The sequence below is a fragment of the Drosophila teissieri genome, chromosome X, assembly GCF_016746235.2.
Source record: "Drosophila teissieri strain GT53w chromosome X, Prin_Dtei_1.1, whole genome shotgun sequence".
In the NCBI taxonomy this organism is placed as follows: Eukaryota; Metazoa; Arthropoda; class Insecta; order Diptera; family Drosophilidae; genus Drosophila; species Drosophila teissieri.
In genome coordinates this window covers 15575145-15591306 of record NC_053034.1, presented here as the reverse complement: position 1 = coordinate 15591306, position 16162 = coordinate 15575145, and the positions used below count along the sequence as shown (strand labels likewise).

At 48.9% G+C, this 16162-nt stretch overlaps 6 protein-coding genes across 6 annotated transcripts; 1 reads left to right on the top strand and 5 right to left on the bottom strand.

The window, feature by feature from the left end:
- Nucleotides 1-130: 130 nt before the first annotated feature.
- On the bottom strand, nucleotides 131-4655 carry LOC122623023 (nucleolar protein dao-5). The gene is made up of 2 exons (XM_043801909.1): nucleotides 3983-4655; nucleotides 131-3538 (listed from the first exon to the last, which is right to left on the bottom strand). The coding sequence occupies exon 2, from the start codon at nucleotides 3523-3525 to the stop codon at nucleotides 736-738; it is 2790 nt and encodes a 929-aa protein (XP_043657844.1). The 5' UTR covers nucleotides 3526-3538; nucleotides 3983-4655; the 3' UTR covers nucleotides 131-735.
- A 93-nt stretch (nucleotides 4656-4748) lies between these two features.
- Nucleotides 4749-5238, bottom strand: LOC122624634. Its single transcript, XM_043804293.1, has one exon. It carries the CDS (start codon nucleotides 5129-5131, stop codon nucleotides 4823-4825), a length of 309 nt encoding a protein of 102 aa, XP_043660228.1. The 5' UTR covers nucleotides 5132-5238; the 3' UTR covers nucleotides 4749-4822.
- Nucleotides 5239-5367: 129 nt separating this feature from the next.
- LOC122624571 (uncharacterized protein C1orf131) lies at nucleotides 5368-6169 on the bottom strand. The gene has a single exon (XM_043804210.1). It carries the CDS (start codon nucleotides 6050-6052, stop codon nucleotides 5504-5506), a length of 549 nt encoding a protein of 182 aa, XP_043660145.1. The 5' UTR covers nucleotides 6053-6169; the 3' UTR covers nucleotides 5368-5503.
- Nucleotides 6170-6419: 250 nt separating this feature from the next.
- LOC122624671 lies at nucleotides 6420-7204 on the bottom strand. Its single transcript, XM_043804341.1, has one exon. It carries the CDS (start codon nucleotides 7077-7079, stop codon nucleotides 6462-6464), a length of 618 nt encoding a protein of 205 aa, XP_043660276.1. The 5' UTR covers nucleotides 7080-7204; the 3' UTR covers nucleotides 6420-6461.
- Nucleotides 7205-7449: 245 nt separating this feature from the next.
- On the top strand, nucleotides 7450-10688 carry LOC122623603 (mannosyl-oligosaccharide glucosidase). Its single transcript, XM_043802855.1, has 2 exons — nucleotides 7450-9193; nucleotides 9261-10688. The coding sequence occupies exons 1-2, from the start codon at nucleotides 7552-7554 to the stop codon at nucleotides 10154-10156; spliced, it is 2538 nt and encodes an 845-aa protein (XP_043658790.1). The 5' UTR covers nucleotides 7450-7551; the 3' UTR covers nucleotides 10157-10688.
- Nucleotides 10689-10751: 63 nt separating this feature from the next.
- Nucleotides 10752-15943, bottom strand: LOC122623604 (transmembrane protein 68). The gene is made up of 4 exons (XM_043802856.1): nucleotides 15326-15943; nucleotides 15094-15232; nucleotides 11642-12308; nucleotides 10752-11579 (listed from the first exon to the last, which is right to left on the bottom strand). The coding sequence occupies exons 1-4, from the start codon at nucleotides 15369-15371 to the stop codon at nucleotides 11460-11462; spliced, it is 972 nt and encodes a 323-aa protein (XP_043658791.1). The 5' UTR covers nucleotides 15372-15943; the 3' UTR covers nucleotides 10752-11459.
- Nucleotides 15944-16162: the final 219 nt, after the last annotated feature.

The following is a 16162-nucleotide window of genomic DNA, read 5'->3' as shown; positions in this document are numbered from 1 at the left end:
TTTGCACCCTGCGTTCCTTATCTTTCCTTACTTTTCATACAGAAATCTCCAGCGTTGGCTGACGCAGTTTATTTATAGCTCCCCGATTTCCAGATAACCCCGCCTGCCATTTATCACGCAAGGGCGCTCGTTATTTAAATCAGTTTTCTCTTTTATTTGTATGCTTTGAAGGGGATCACTTAAATATACACTCGACTTAAAAGCTAGTCCTCCACGCGGGCGTAGACACATGTACGTCCGGCTTAACATAATTAAATCAACTACGATAATTGCCGTTTAAAAAAAGTGTTCCGAAAGTATGAACTTGTAGGGGGAGGGATAAGGGGGGGATATATTCCAACGTAGTTATAATTAAAATCAGGATTGATACCTCGGCCGCACGGAACTACGCATTCCCTTCGAGTTCGGCGAGCATTTTACGAATAATTGTTTAGTTAATATTACATAGATACACCTGCCGTCTGTATTTATGTATGTCCGTCTGCTGTTTAAGATATAAGGTATATATATATATATATAAATTTACGCTACACTAGCTATTACAACTAAGTTAATGGTTTTACAAAAAAAAACTTGTATAGTATCCGTTTACTACTGCATAAAACAAATTATCGAGTGTCCGTTTTGTGTTTGTGTGTTTGCGTGTGTTTTGTGTGTGTGTGTGTGTGTGTGTAAGGGGGTGCTGGGTGTGAATTATTTTTACAATGTGATACGGTGCGTCCAGCTGGGCCAAGCTCACTTGGTGTTGACCATCTCCACCAGGGTGCTGCTGAGCGACAGGCGGTCGACGATGTCCAGCAGGATCTCCACATCCTTGATGGTGGTCACCGTTTCGGGGGCGCCCATCAGATTCACATGCTTGCCATCGATGTTCGCATAGAAGCACTTGTTCTTGAAGATGATGGCCCGATCGTAGGGCACCCGGCACTTGCTCCTGTCCAGGACGGCGCGTCGGAAGAGCACACACGACGGCTGATACTTGTGGCGGTCCTCCTCGGGTATGTTATACGCCTTGAGATCGCCCGTAAAGATGGTCATTGTCTGGCGGGTCATCAGAGAGGGCGACACCTTGTACAGCGTCACCTTGCTGGTCCATTTGCTGGAGGGCACCTTAATCCTGGACGCGCAATTGGCCAGCTTGACCAGTGGCAGCTCCAGGCAGGTGCGCTGCTGGCGTGTCACCTTCGACTGTGTCTCCTTGGGCGTACTGATCACGTGCCACGTCTCGTAGCAGGTGATCTTCTTCACAACGCGCCCATCCTCCTCGCAGAACGTGGTGGTCTCGGGCGGAAAGTATTTGGGACTGCTGGCATCGTCGGTGCCGCCACTGGTGGGCAATAGCTCACGCAGCGTTGCCTCCTCCTTGTCGCGCTGCTCCTGCTGCAGCAGATGGTTCTCCTTGCTGCGTCGCTGGGGACTGAGGCTCGGCTTCTTGAACACAGGCTGTTCATCGACGTCGGCCAGCAGATTGCCCAGCTTTCTGTCTGCACGCGCATTCACCGTCGACGCTGTCGTGGACAGCACATTGCGACGATTGCTGGTCCACTTGTTAACTGCGGATGCGTGTCCCCCTCCAGATGCTCCGCCAGATGATGCTGCTGGTGTGGCCGCCTGTTTGGGATTCTTACGGGTCACAATCGATGCCGGTATATCATCGTCATCGAAGTCCAGATCTGGATCCGGATCGTCCTCCTCGGTGTCCACGTCCGTGGGGCACAGCTCCTTGCCCATGCTCATTAGCGGCTTCATCGACTGCGTCTTCTTGCCCATTTCGGTGTTGAGTATCCTGGGCCGGGGCTTGGTTTGCTGCGTATGGGCTTGACTCTGATGACTCTGGATATGCACGGGTCCCATTTTGGTGTTAACACTACTGTTGCTGGCCAGGATTTTAATGCGTTTGGCCTGATTGCCCACCGTGTTGTTGTTTGCGGCAGCGGGCATGGATTTCTCCGAGTTGACAGTGATGGATTTCTTATCGCCGGCTCCCAAATTGCTGGAGGTGATATTCTTGGTACGGGGCCTGCCCACAGGGAGCTTTTTGCTGGGATTGCCGCCGGCTGCGGCGGCCATAGCATTGTGTGATCTGGTAATGAGCACATCGTCCTGGTTGATAATGTCATCGATGTTTACAATTGTGAATGTGGGCACATCCTCCGACTCGGATTCGTTTTTCGCATCGTTGCCGGCGGCACCACCAGCTGAGCGCGTTGCTGGCGTGGAGCTGACCGAATTCGAGTTGGAATTCGTCAATGAGTTCATCTTGTAGCTGCTGCCCCGACGCTGTGGCAGCATCCTGGCTGACACACTGCCCGCCTGGCCCACCTTGGGTCGCGCCGTGCTCGCACTGTGTGCGTTCGTCTTCCCGGTGGCGCCATTCACCACGGGCACGTTGCGCTGTTGGGAGCCGCCGGCGGATGAGATGATCATGCGCTTGCGGGCCACGGGACTCTCGTTTTCGCTGGTGTCCAGTTTGCGTTTGGCCGTGGCGGAACCAGAGCCAGTGCCCGATCCGTCCGTCATGCTGGCATTGCTTCTGGCCATATTCATGGCCATGGTGCGACGCATCTGCTGCAGGCTACTGGGTGCATTGCGGCCGCTGCTCGAATTGATGGATATCTTGGAAGTGGCGCCGCTGGAAGTCAGATTGCCAGCGCTGGTCGCGTTGGCATTGGCATTGCTCGCCTTCGGTGGACGTCCACGTCCACGCTTGACGGGCGGCGGCTTGCGTCGCAGCTCCTGCTCGTACTCGGCTTCGCTTATGTCCTCGTCCTCATCGTCGTCGTCGTCCTCGTCGGACTTGTGCAGTTGCGGATTGAAGGCGGCATCCGCCAGCTCGTCATCATCGTCCTCGTCCAGTTCCAGCAGATCACTGATATCATCATCGTTTGTAAACAGCTGCTTGGCCTGTCGGCCGCGATTTCCGATGGACTGGCCACCGCCATCGGCCAAGGTGGCCAGGTACTTTGGCGTCACCATATCTTCGCTGGCATACTTCGGATTCGGTTTGATCGACCGCCGCGACCGACTGGCCGCAATGGTGGGCGGCGGACTCTCCGAAATATGCTTGGCGGCCGGTTGTTTGTACATCTTGGGCGTCTCCGCTTGGACGGAGCGCCGTTGCTGTGGCTTGAGCAGACCCAGCTTGTGGTGACTACCGGCCTGGGGATGAGTGCCGCCTCCCAGCAGCAGATTGCCGCGTCGCTTGGCCAGATTGCTGGATTGCTGCTCCTTGACGGACTCCCGGATGATCTTGGAACGCGCCGATGGCGGTGAGGGTGATGGCGAGGAAGCTGGTTTTACAGCCTGGTGCCTGGTGCGCGGAGTGGGCTTTTCCTGGACCACGGAGCGACGTCTTGTGCGGGTCTCTCGCAGCTCCTGCTGCGCCTCCCGCTGGTTATCTCTCTTCCTCAGTTTGCCGGCTGGCGTGCCTCCACGCGAAGGCGACTCCTCGTGAAGATTCCTCACGTAGACGATGCAAGGACGTGTCTTAACGCTTTCAGCTGCCTGTTTTTTTCCAGCTCGCATCTTTCATGGGTAACTGGAATCGGATGTACAGACGGAATGGATTATTAGCTACATTGTGACCATATATGTAGTATGAGTACAGTGGGTAGTGGATCGTAAGATCGTCTGATTTACTTGTGAACTATTAGTAGTTTCTCTAAATGTATCATTGATTTGAACATAATGTGATTGAATTGGCAATGGGAATTGCAAGCGCACTGCGTTTCTTGTCCAGGCACAACAATGCACACCGTACCGCACAGCGAAGGCCCACTGTATTCAACTGATATGTGTGTGATGTGCCGCTGCTCTGGCAACTCTGGCGCCTATTTTCGTCACTTTTTCGCGCGCCAGTCGTTGCACACACACACATGCACACGCAGGCACACACACACACGCACACACAGAAGCTACACGCACACGCACACAAATATGGAGCGATGAGAATATCGCTTGATTGAAATTCAGCAGAGCTTACCTTTGCAAATCGCTTTACATTTTCTCGCGCGATTGTGCTTGCCTTTAATTTAATCTGACTTTTCGCTGGCACTTTCACAACGCGGCGCTCTCTTTTGCTTATTGTTCTCTCGCTGCAACGCTGCTACCGCTGCTGCTGCTGTCGATGGCCACACTTAATTGGCAGGCAATTGCTTTCCGAGCTAATCGTATTTGGGGTTTTGGGCTACAAATTGCCTTTCTTTTTCGGATGTTTTTAAAACGCCAGGATGCACAACAACAACAACCGAACAACTGAGCTGCAGAACAGAAAGCAGAGCAGCAAAAGTGGTGGCAATAGTGGCCACTCTGTTGGCGCAGAGCAAAGCAAACGGCGGAAAAAAAAGAAGGAGAAAGAGAGGCGGCAGCGCAACCAGGTGGCAACGCGCGATGGCGATGTTTTTCTACCCAACTGTACCACACACACACATGCACGGCGGCCCTGTGTGTTGTTGCTTTTCTCGACGGCTTTTTCGGCGTTTTGCACTTTGAATTCCACTCAATCGCCGACACAAATCGTTTGACTCGACTGCAATTGTGACAGCTAGATGTGCGCACCGAATTGAATTTGCTTTCTAACACGATTGTCACGATTACGCTTCCCGCGCTCGAAATTGTTCGCTCTCGATTAGAAAATGGAACTGGATAGAGAGGGGAGGGCTGGTGTTGGAAAGCGTCGGCCGGCCAGTGCTGCGAAATGTTACATTGGCTGGGCAAACGGTCACACCGATTAGTCAACACCGATTTTCTATTTCTCAATAGGCATTTCTTTTTAATAGGCATTTTTATTTAACATAAACAATTCGGTTACACTCCCATCGATCTACTTGAGGGCCGAGGGCTGTGGGCAGCGGTACTTGGCCATCTCCACCTCCGCTTCGGCGTAGCTGAAGCGATTGAAGCTGTAGTATTCGGGCACCTTGTAGCCACCGGTGGCGGAGGCACCTGGTCCTACGGGTCCAGTGGTGGGCTTCACGCAGTTGCTTGTCAGTCCCACGACGGCTGGCGAGGATGGGGCTCCAGCTGAAGATCCTGGGGCGCTGGGTCGGCCGCCGCCGGAAACTGGTCCGCCCTTGATCTGGCTGTAGCAGCGGCTCAGGGCCGGGCGCAGGGCACGTGAGGGCGAGAACATGTTGAACTTAGTGGGTGGCTAACTTGTATCGTTTAATTCGCAAAATAATTCACGTAATCACGTATCAACAAAGTGGCCGTGTTGGGTAACGCCAAAAGTGCGCTTATTGGCGAAGAAGCTGGCAAGGCCGCTTTGAGCGTGGAGCTGCCACCTAGCAGTAAAAAATAAGCAATTAAAAGGTCACCTTTTTTTGGTTTAAATATTTAAATTATTATTTATAAAGTTAAAGAGGCCGTGGTGGGATAATTATATATTACATTACTTTAACCTGACGTTGCGGTAACGTTTAGCCTGGTAGATGAAGACATTATTGAACAGTGCCATCTCTTGACTAAGCTAGTTTTATTAATAGACTAAGACCTAGGTAAACAACTATTTTCTCGTCTTGAATTTGGGCTGCGCCTTGCCGTAGTGCTGATCGATGTGTGAAACGGGCGCCCGCTTCTTGTCGTTGCGCTCCTTTTGCGATTTTGTGCGGCATTTAACACTGGCGGCGCCCGCTTGATTTTTGCCCAACTGATGGAACTTCTTGCGCTCCTCGCGAATGTTTTTCAGCCGCTGGCGTTCATCCTTCAACTCCTTGTAGTTCTTGGACGCCTTTTTCAGTGGCTTGGCGCCCAGCTTGACCAGCTGAAACATTTCCATCTTGCTCTTGTTTTTGATCACCCGCTGGTTTTTAATCGCAAAGTTGAGGACTTCGTGGCGCGCCTTCTTGATATCAAATTCGGGATTCAGTTCGATGCCGCCCTCCTTAGTTTTGTGCGACTTCTGGGTGCCATCGTCCTGCTTTTTTGGACCACTTTTCGACGGAAACTGCGGCTCGTGGAAAACAAGTGCCTGGAATTCGGTGTTCTCCTGCTTCTTCTGCAATGCCAATGCCGCTCGCGTAGGCACCGGCTTGAAATCCTCGCTGACGTTCATTATTCGGTCAGTTCTCTGGTTACTTTCAGCAATAATAACGTAAATAATGTTAAATCAAAATATTGAATGCACATGTACAGTGCAAAAATGTACTAATTCTTACGTAGCGCCTATGCCCATCTGGCAGCGCCGGTTGGTGTGTGTGTGGCTTGTAAGGTGGCGCTGCAAAAGTCTCTTTTACGTCACAAATTGTCTTTATTTAAAAATAAGCTGCTTTAGAAATAACTGCTATATTTTGGGTTAATTTCTATTTACTAAGTATATTATTTCCTTATACACAATTTCTTACTTTTTAATAGAATTATAAAATCTTATCGAATTGACAACTGAATACCAAATTTTTAAAAAAAATTCAGCAGTAGTCCAACATTTAATATATAAAAACCCATTACATTTACATTATATTTATTTAATTATATTTGATATTGATTTCCGAGTCCGATGTTGCTGACCAAAACTCATCTGGCAGGAAAATCGCATCCCATCCCATTGTGTCCGCCTCTCCAGCGCTGGAATCCAGCTTCCCATTGGTCTGGTCATCCAGATTGTTGAAGGGATTGGCATTCAAAGGACCCGACCAACTGGGCACGCGACTAACTGGCGGTGGGATGACATGTCCGTAATCCTGTTTCCGATGCCTTGGCGCTTTCAGTTTGATTGCTGCGTTGGTTAAGTGCGGCACAGACTCCTCCTCTTCGTGGGAGGAGGTAGAATCAGCCACATTTACTATGTAGCTGATGGGATCCAAGCCAAAGTTGGTTTTCTGGGAGGATCGGCTGTGGGGTCTTGGCAGGTGGAGATTCCCCTCTTTACGTCGCCGTGCCTCTCTGTTTTCCGGCTTCAGCCTTCCGTTTCCAAACCTGCCGCCATTGATGATGCTCCTCGTGGATACCTTCACCTGGGGCAACCTGGGCCCCAACTGCGATGGACGACTTATGGCCAGCTTTTTTGGATGGGGCATGCTGAAGCGTCCATTCGCGTAGTCATTGCGCGGATTGGTGATGATTCCCGCCAAATATTTAAGCATTTTCGGGTACTAACAATTTGTGGTGACTGCAAACGGCTCAGAAACTCGGATTTTCTTTTAGTTACGACCGAGAAATGTGACAGAAAAAATTTTAAAGATTTATGTACTACAAAAGGTGTAGAAAAGGTGACCCAAAATTGTATTTAAAAAGCCCATTACTTAAGCCAATGTGTACTGATTTCAAAGTGGAATGTATTACATGTTTTATTCCTTAAGTGCAAACAAAAATGGGTGCTATTTACTAACGTATGTATTTCTTATATTTAATAAATGATTAATTTCTGTTATTTAAAAATATCATTCACAGCAAGGACACAAACCCTTGGCATGCCATATACCTAGATGTTCTGCACACTCGGCGACGATCTGGCAACGCTGCGCAGAACGAAATAAAAAAGAAAACAATGCGCTGGCAAGAAAATTGAAGCAACAACAAATAGCCGATAAAGTAGAGCCAAGGGAAAAGCGCAAAATGGCCAGGAACACGGGCAGTTCCTCGGGCTCCACGCCCGCTGCATCCTCATCCGGATCTGGAGCAGCAGCGGCGGCAGCGGCAGCAGCGGCGGCATCCAATGCCAAACAGAAACGCAGCCCGGGATTCAGTTTATCGTCGAATTTGATTCTGGACAAGTGGAAAACGATGATCGGATGCGTCTGCCTGGCGATAGCCTCGTACTTTGGCTACCTGGGCTACCTGGAGACGCGCGTGAACACGCCCTTCGATCACCAGAAGATGGTGGTGCATGCCGGCCTGGAGCAGCCGGATCGTTACTGGGGCTCCTACCGGCCATTGACGTACTTTGGGATGAAAACGAGGGATCCACACTCCCTGGTCATGGGCCTGATGTGGTACACGCCCAGCAATCTGGGCCCCGGTGGCCAGGGCATTCGCCATTGGTGCGAGCAGGGCGACAAATTGGATTCGTACGGTTGGACGCATCACGATGGCCGCACTTTTGGCGTCCAGGAGATCCAGGATCTGCCCTTCGAGCTGAAGACCTCGTTTGTGAAGTATCCGGAGGGTAAGCAGTACGGTGGCGACTGGACGGCCAGGATCTCGGTGCGGAATACGTCAAGAGCGTGGGACAAGAGCATCTCGCTGATCTGGTACGTGGCATTAGATGAGCGCACCAACGGGCACATTAAGTACGTGTCAGATGACAAGAGTCCGGAGCCGGGCGTGTATGGTGAGGCCCAGGGCCTGGGCGAGTTTCAAGTGCGTTTCCATGCCGTCAAGGGCAAGATCCTGCACAAATCCTATCTCAGCACGGTGGCGCCGTCGCTGGCCAAGCTCAAGGATACGCTCTTCTCGCACTTTCGCGCCTTCGCCGACAAGCGTGGCAACCGCTTCATCGGGCTGCCCGGTGAAATAGTCTCGCAGAATGGCCTGCCCTCCTCCAATCCGGAGCCCAACTTCATAGCCATACAGATAACGGCCGAGGTGGACTTCACGTTGGATATCACCTACCAATCCACGTCGGGCTTCTCCCTGGGCGAGTCCATACCCAAGCCGCCCACGGGCAGGGCGTATCAGGAATCGCTGCAGGCGAAAATATCCCAGTTTGAGCAGCGATTCGAGGAGCGATTCCAGCTGAAGCAGAAGGGCCACTCCCCGGAGGAGGTGAGATTCGCGCGGAACGCTTTCAGCAATCTGCTGGGCGGCATTGGCTACTTCTACGGCTCCAGCCGGGTGCAATCGGTGTACACCAAGAATCCGGTGCCCTACTGGAAGGCTCCACTGTACACAGCCGTGCCGTCGAGGAGCTTCTTTCCCAGGGGCTTCCTGTGGGACGAGGGCTTTCACGGCCTGCTGATCAGCGCGTGGGACGTGGACATCGAGCTGGACATCATATGCCATTGGTTCGATCTGCTGAACGTGGAGGGCTGGATACCCAGGGAGCAGATCCTGGGCGTGGAGGCGCTGGCCAAGGTGCCCGAGGAGTTTGTCACGCAGCGCAACAGCAACGCCAACCCGCCGACGTTCTTCCTCACGCTTAAGAAACTGCTGACCAGCCATCGCGCTGAGTTGTCCCAAAACGGAAGATTGGCCACGCTGGAGCGGCTGTATCCGCGTGTGCAGGCCTGGTTCAACTGGTTTAACACCACGCAGAGGGGTAAGTTAATAAGTTGCCTATCCTGCTATCCCTGTCTATGTGGTGTTCATTGCGGTGCTCCTTCCAGGTGAGCTGATGGGCACGTACTTGTGGCGTGGAAGGAACGCGACTACCATGCGTGAGCTGAACCCCAAGAGCTTGTCCTCCGGCCTGGACGACTATCCGCGCGCCTCGCATCCCACGGACAAGGAGCGCCACCTGGACTTGCGCTGCTGGATTGCCCTGGCCGCTGGCGTGATGGCCGAGTTGTCCACACTGTTGGGCAAGGACGATGCCAAATACTACGAGACGGCATCCTACTTAACCGACAATGTGCGACTGAATCGCCTCCACTTGGCGCCGTACAGCGAACAGTACGCCGACTGGGGTCTGCACACGGACCAGGTGAAGCTGAAGCGTCCGCCGTCCTTGGCACCGCAGCAGCAGCAGCGGCATCATCATCAACACTACCAGCAGCCCGAGATGAAACGTGTGACCGGCGAGGAGCCCACCTATCAGTTCGTTGACAGCACCTTCGGCTATGTTAGCCTGTTTCCGCTGCTGCTGGAGCAACTGGATCACGATTCGCCGTATCTGACCAAGTTGCTACACGATCTGCGCGATCCCGAGCAGCTGTGGACCAACTATGGTCTGCGTTCGCTGTCGAAGAGATCACCACTGTACATGAAACGCAACACGGAGCACGATCCGCCGTATTGGCGCGGCCCCATCTGGATTAACATCAACTATTTGGCGGCCAAGGCGCTGCATCACTATGGCAAGATCGAGGGCCCGAATGCGGCACTGGCGCGCCAGATTTACGCCGAACTGCGCGACAATCTGGTGGGCAACATCTTGCGGCAGTACAAGCGCAGCGGCTACTTGTGGGAGCAGTACGATGACACCACCGGCGAGGGCAAGGGCTGCAATCCGTTCACCGGCTGGACGGCCACCGTCGTCCTCCTGATGGCCGAGCAGTTCTAGATCCGGTTCGGGTTCGGGATTCGGTTCCGGCCTGCCTGCCAAATCTGCTGTGAGTTCCTCAACGAACATCCCTGCCCGGATTCCTTGAAATGTTCAATGCGTTTGTGTTTGGAATAGCTGGGTTTTCTTTTTGGCCCCGTCATCGCATTAGGTCCTAATAGGGGTACCAAATAAATGTACTTCAAATGTAGCAAAACTATGGGAAGATCCTTAAAGATTCTTGTAGTTTTGGTGTGTCAGTTGCTTGTGACCCACTCTATCCAAAGATTATGGCTCGCAGTGGTTTTAAGTAGTTTCTATGTTAGTGTGCTAAGTTAATTAATTACCAGCAATGCGTAGCTTTTAAAAACCATGTGTTTGGCGATTCCGCGTCAATGAGAACCCATCTATTCCTAGTTAGACTGCCCCAATTGCGTGCAGTCGTTAGCATTTTCACGTTCCAGTTGCTGTACGATACTTAAGAAACTTTGACAACAAACCGAGTGAAAAGTAATCATTTCTAGCGTTAAATAGACGAATTTTAAAATTACAACCAACGTGTAGTTTCATTTCAACTTATTACTCCAACTATCCCCTACTATTTAACACGAATAGATTAAGTTTTTCCGCTTTTATTCCATAGATCTTTTGAAAATTCCTGTCGCTTGGAATACTCCGATGTTATAGCTATATTATACACGATTTCCTTAACTATATAGTACACACAATCGCACACACTTACACTCACAGGCAGATATAAATCGTCTTTTCATCGTTTGCATTTCACTTGCGTTTGTCTTGTTGCATTAAAAAAGGTACAAAAATGATATATGTATGCACGATACACCTAATGGAAAACTAACGACATAATTGCTTAATGTGTCTACAATTACGCTAAAAGGAAGGAAAACGAGTTCAAATATGAAAAATGGTCAGCGAACGTGTCTCCTTCGAGAAGACAACGGCTTATACAAAATATTAAGGTGGAGTTCCTCTTTGTTCGGTGCTCGACTCAAGTGCTTAGTCGTACTTTTGGGCTAATTGAAACATTTATACTTAAGCGACCGCTTAAGCGATTCGTCTGTTTCGTCCGGATTTCAATGAACTCGAGATGTGTGACTAACGAACTGAAAGCAAAGGGCTGGGAGGCATTTACAGAGTTTGCAAAGTGGTTTCAGTTGCATGGTTAAGTAAGTATGATCTACAGAGATATATGTATATATGGCGCTGCCTACACACATCATGAAGTACATGGAACAAAGTCTTTATATGGCCAGGACCAAGCTCAATCTGTTAATCTCTCTATGCGCTACACGCCACTGGATCACTCCTCCTTCTGCCGGATGCGTCGCCTGAACGTGGGCAGTCGGTCCAGCAGGGCCAGCAGGATGCTGCCGGGCAGGCGCTGGTGCTGATTGATCAGATCCTCGATGGCCGTCGCCACCTGTAAAAAAAAAAAGAGCAAGCATTAGCCAAGTGTAAGGGAAAGTATAGTATAGCAGTCACCTTTATCTGCAGATCCTGCGGCGTGAGGCTCTCATCGTAGGGTATGGGCTTGCCCAGGTACGTGCGGAACTTGACGGGAAAGCCGCCGTAGATGGGATAGACCGGAATGCGCACCTTGTTGTACAGGCGCATGAAGAACGTGCGAAAGATGCCCACCTGGCGGAAGCCCTCGCGCAGATTCTGCGTGAAGCAGGGAATGATGGGCGCCTTCGCCTCGATGGCCACCTTGGCGAAGCCGACGCGATTGCGCCACAGCAGCTCGTAGTAGTGATCCCCGAACTGTGCCTCATACACGCCGCCCGGCGAGATGGCCAGCAGATTGCCATCCCGCAGTATGCTCACGCACGACTGCACCGTGCCGGGACTGACGTGGAATGCCTCCGAGATGGTGCCCCACCCGGGCAGCTTGAACAGGAACCGATCACCGATGGTGTAAATCAGTCGCTCGCGCTGCAGCAGCATGCGCGAATTCAAGTAGTACATGTCGATGGGTATGGCCCCATGGTAGTAGACAATCAGCGCCGGCCCCTCCTGCGGCACATTCTCCAGCCCGATCACCTCGTAGCCATGGTAGATCCGCGCATGTGCGTCCCAGATGGCGGCCACAATCTTGCGGCCCACCCGCCAGAAATTGCGATCGCCCTGCACCGCGCGCATTATCACCTGCCTGGAAGACACAGGTTAGCACTAGTAATTCTTATTGACCATAGACAATCGACAGTTGGTATAGGAAATTGCATGTATACATATCGAATATTAACTAAAGCTTTAGTTTTCATAGAGATCCTCAAGCTAAGATATGATAGATACCCCAAGTTAACTGAATAAAATCGTGTCATATCTGCTATACACAAAATAGATCCCCGATATTTCAGCTTATCCATGAGCACATTCCTGGGCATAGTGCCCCTAACATATAGAGTCTCATTCTGGAGCTAATCGAAATCGAAGTACTGCAGTTCGAAAAGGTCATTCAGGTTTGCTCAGCAATCCTCAGCTCCCGAATCCAATTGGCAGTCGGGGGGAGTGAAGAGGGGCGAGCGGCCACTGATAATTATGTTTAAATTTAGTTGGCTGTCCGCAGGTGTTATCAGCATAAAATGGTCGTGTCTCTCCATATCAAAGAACTTATAAATCAATATACATATACATATACATATTAATATAAACAAAGTTCGCCTCACCTTGGCAAAACTGCGTTTAGTTGGGCGCTGATAACAGGGTTCATTCACAAATCTTTTGGCCCCTTGGCGACCAAAACAAAGTCGGGCCGGAATCGAAATCAAAAAAATAATAATATACATATGTATATCAAAAAGATATTGGCATTAAGTCGGGGATTTTACAAGCGAATCTCTAATCTCTGGTTCCGCAAAAGCCATCAAACGAGATGCCATTACTTTCTATGGATCAAGGTCGCTGGGCAATTTCGTAACTCTAAAAGTGATACGATAATTATCGTGCGATTAACACGACACAATAAAAAGAACACTCTTTATGCATCGTGAAGCGTTTATTGCAAAACTTGTCCATTAAACTTGTCCGATTAAACATGAGCTAAAGAGCCACTGCTATCTAATTGCATTCGATTCATTGTGGCTTCATAATTCCCGTGATTACGCCCCATATCCCCACCAAGAGGGGGAGGGACGACGACGACCATGAACTGATAGGCAGTGGTACAGTAAAGCTTCGGATCAACAATATAATGCCAGTCAGAAGGAACTGGTGTCACTCATGGCGTGTTTGGGCTTGGGTATCTCATTTCGTTCAGTTCACTTCCGCCGACAATCGCATTGTACTGAAATAAGGGCAGTTTCCACTGAGAAAAACTCAACTATTGTTTTTCATATATATACAATATATATATATATACATATATTGGGCTTTCATTTAGGAGGTGTCTACATACAACATTGTTTGGCATATAAGCATTGCACTATTTATAGGAATTTTATTGGATTTTACCTCTAACCAAAAGTCAAGCTATAGCTTTTAGTAATAATCTAATAATTATTTTTGGTTTGGTTTCCTTTCAAAATGAATATAGAAATGATTTATATTTTGTATGTACATATGTATATGTATATTATATGACTTGTAATGCATTTTAAGCCCGAATCCGCCATAAAATATAATTTTGTTTGAGCAACGAATTATCGTCGTATAATCATGTACTAAGTTCCCAGCCAAACAGAAGTCGAATGTTTGCATGGCCCCCTTGAACTTGGAACTGCTAACAAAATCAGGCTATTGCAGCGATTTTTCTCTGTGTGCAGTCGGTGGGCTGCAGAATTCGCTGGCCAATTTAGTTATAGCCATTAGGGCTTCTCGGCTAATTAGCATGGCCAACCGGTTGGGCATTAGAGAGTTGGAAATGTATGTAGAATTAATACCTAGAAGCGCGCCAGTATGTGTAGATGAGTATGTGAGTATATATGCATATATATTCATAAGCTGGGTAAAAGTTGGCCGTGTCGATCACCTGCCGTTCAGCTTGGCTTTTCAGTATCGGTGCAATGGTCGAGGGTGTAATGTTCTTCAAGGGTCAGTGTTTCCAGTGCCACCCAACTTGGCTATTTTCAAGTCTATATACCATAGGGAAATTACTATTTGGTGCATCACTCAATCCAACAAATCTAATACCATAGCTGGAATTTCGAAATAGGTCCTATGTTAATACAAAAACGGCAGTTTTTACAAATGAAATCCAAGCCGAACTGACAATTAATGCTTTTAAAACTGTTTTCGAGCTAGAAACAGCATTATTGATTAACACATGTAGATTATTATGATCGGCTGATTATGTTCGTATTGCCTTAATATGCAGAAAACGGGCAAATATTGCTGAGCACCTCTTTTAATACCCATAATTTCGCTGATTCAATACATATTCGGAGTTTATCAAAGTGGTAATTTCAGCATTTTGAGCAATAACTGCATTGAGTTAAATTGGATGTGAATATCAGAATTTCCTTTGAGAACAGTAAAAACAAAGACAACAGCTTAATTCACTACATCAAGTGGCCAGCTTTTCTGTTTGTTTGCCATATGGAGTGTGCACTGTAATCTCGTGCTTTGTTTTATCTAGCTTTTTTTTGTTGGCAACACTGGCTACCCAACTCCCTCTCTCGCTCTCTGTCCCCCTTTCTGTCTTTCTCTCTCCACCGCTCTTTGTGTACCCTTTTAATTACAGGTGCAGAGCGGGACGGAAGACGCCGGTTAATGGGGGGTGGGTGGAAGAGAGAGAGGGAGCGAGAGTGAGGGGGGAGACTTGGCTTCAAAAAGTGCGCGATCAGCATGAGAGAGTTCATTAACAGCTGTAAGGGAGCCCGAGAAGCACACTGTAATTGTTGTAATTTTAATTTCCCACAGTTTGTCCCTCCATTCTACCCGCTTTTCCCACCATTTCCACATTTCCAACATTGCCATTTCGCACTGCTTTCGCTTACCTGTGCAGCTTGTAGATGAAAAGCACCAGAAACGAAATGTAGATGAGGGCCACGAAGACCAAAGGCAGCAGAAAGGTGACAATTAGCGGGGTCAAGAAGCGATAAAGCCATAGCGAATAGTCCAGATCGATGTAGGAGGCTAAAATCACAGGGTATGCAGATGGTGCGCAATGGCGCATTGGTAAGTCAGCAATGCCCATTATCGGGCACCAAAATATCTGATATTACTCACACAGCAGGGAATGCAGCGTTTTGTACAGGTTCTCCAGAAATTCCATTTTCAGGCGCTTCCGTGCTTCATTTGTTGTTCTTGCGCGAAAGAGAAATGAAAACGCAACTGAAGCCGCACACCACACCACAACAAAAAACAAAAACAAACAAAAAATAGAACCAAAAAAAGGGGAAAAATACGAAAGAAGAAAAAACAAATCGGTTTGGCCTGATTTTGTACACTTTCTTCGGCTCGCTTTGCGCTTCTTGAATTCTTTTCGCTTCTTCCTGCTTGGCGATTCTTTTAAATGGTCATCGTGTCGTGCGTTTAATTTGAATCATTTATTTGCGCCGCTTAAAATGCATTTTATTTGCATGTTATTGTTATTGTTGTTGTTATTGTTATTGTCAGTCGATACTGTTTGCTTGTTTGTTGTGATTTTTCTAGCGGAATGTAAACAATTCGCACCGCTGCGCTCCGCTCGGCTCACACGCAGTAAAGACAACCGACGCCGTTCGCAGTCAGAAACATTGTGATCGCGCCGCGCTTTTGCTTGGTTAATAATACTACAAAGTAGCAATGCTTTTATTGTTGTTCCTTCATTTCATTTCGTTTGCTTTTCTGTTGCTCGCCTACGTTCTTTACACCTGGCAACGCCGGCCCAGCTGTTCTGGCTGCGGGCGCTGCCACACTTCGGTTCTTAGCAGCAAGAACCGAACAGTGATGCTCTTATGGCAAATTACAGCTTTTTCTAGCCGGGCGATGAAGTTCGATGAATATTAAAGTGGTTATTAATAAACATTCGTTTGCATGTTATGAACGGCCAATTCTTGATAAGAATGTGAAAAACACATACCG

What these genes read in the sequence shown, in the direction of transcription:
- LOC122624671 (XM_043804341.1), bottom strand. Translation starts at nt 7,079, where the DNA reads ATGCTTAAATATTTGGCGGGAATCATCACCAATCCGCGCAATGACTAC.
- LOC122623023 (XM_043801909.1), bottom strand. Translation starts at nt 3,525, where the DNA reads ATGCGAGCTGGAAAAAAACAGGCAGCTGAAAGCGTTAAGACACGTCCT.
- LOC122624634 (XM_043804293.1), bottom strand. Translation starts at nt 5,131, where the DNA reads ATGTTCTCGCCCTCACGTGCCCTGCGCCCGGCCCTGAGCCGCTGCTAC.
- LOC122623603 (XM_043802855.1), top strand. Translation starts at nt 7,552, where the DNA reads ATGGCCAGGAACACGGGCAGTTCCTCGGGCTCCACGCCCGCTGCATCC. An exon ending in GTTTAACACCACGCAGAGGG is followed by an intron (nt 9,194 to 9,260) that starts GTAAGTTAATAA and finishes TGCTCCTTCCAG; the next exon opens with GTGAGCTGATGGGCACGTAC.
- LOC122624571 (XM_043804210.1), bottom strand. Translation starts at nt 6,052, where the DNA reads ATGAACGTCAGCGAGGATTTCAAGCCGGTGCCTACGCGAGCGGCATTG.
- LOC122623604 (XM_043802856.1), bottom strand. Translation starts at nt 15,371, where the DNA reads ATGGAATTTCTGGAGAACCTGTACAAAACGCTGCATTCCCTGCTGT. An exon ending in AACGCTGCATTCCCTGCTGT is followed by an intron (nt 15,233 to 15,325) that starts GTGAGTAATATC and finishes CTGTGATTTTAG; the next exon opens with CCTCCTACATCGATCTGGAC. An exon ending in TTCATCTACAAGCTGCACAG is followed by an intron (nt 12,309 to 15,093) that starts GTAAGCGAAAGC and finishes TGTGTCTTCCAG; the next exon opens with GCAGGTGATAATGCGCGCGG.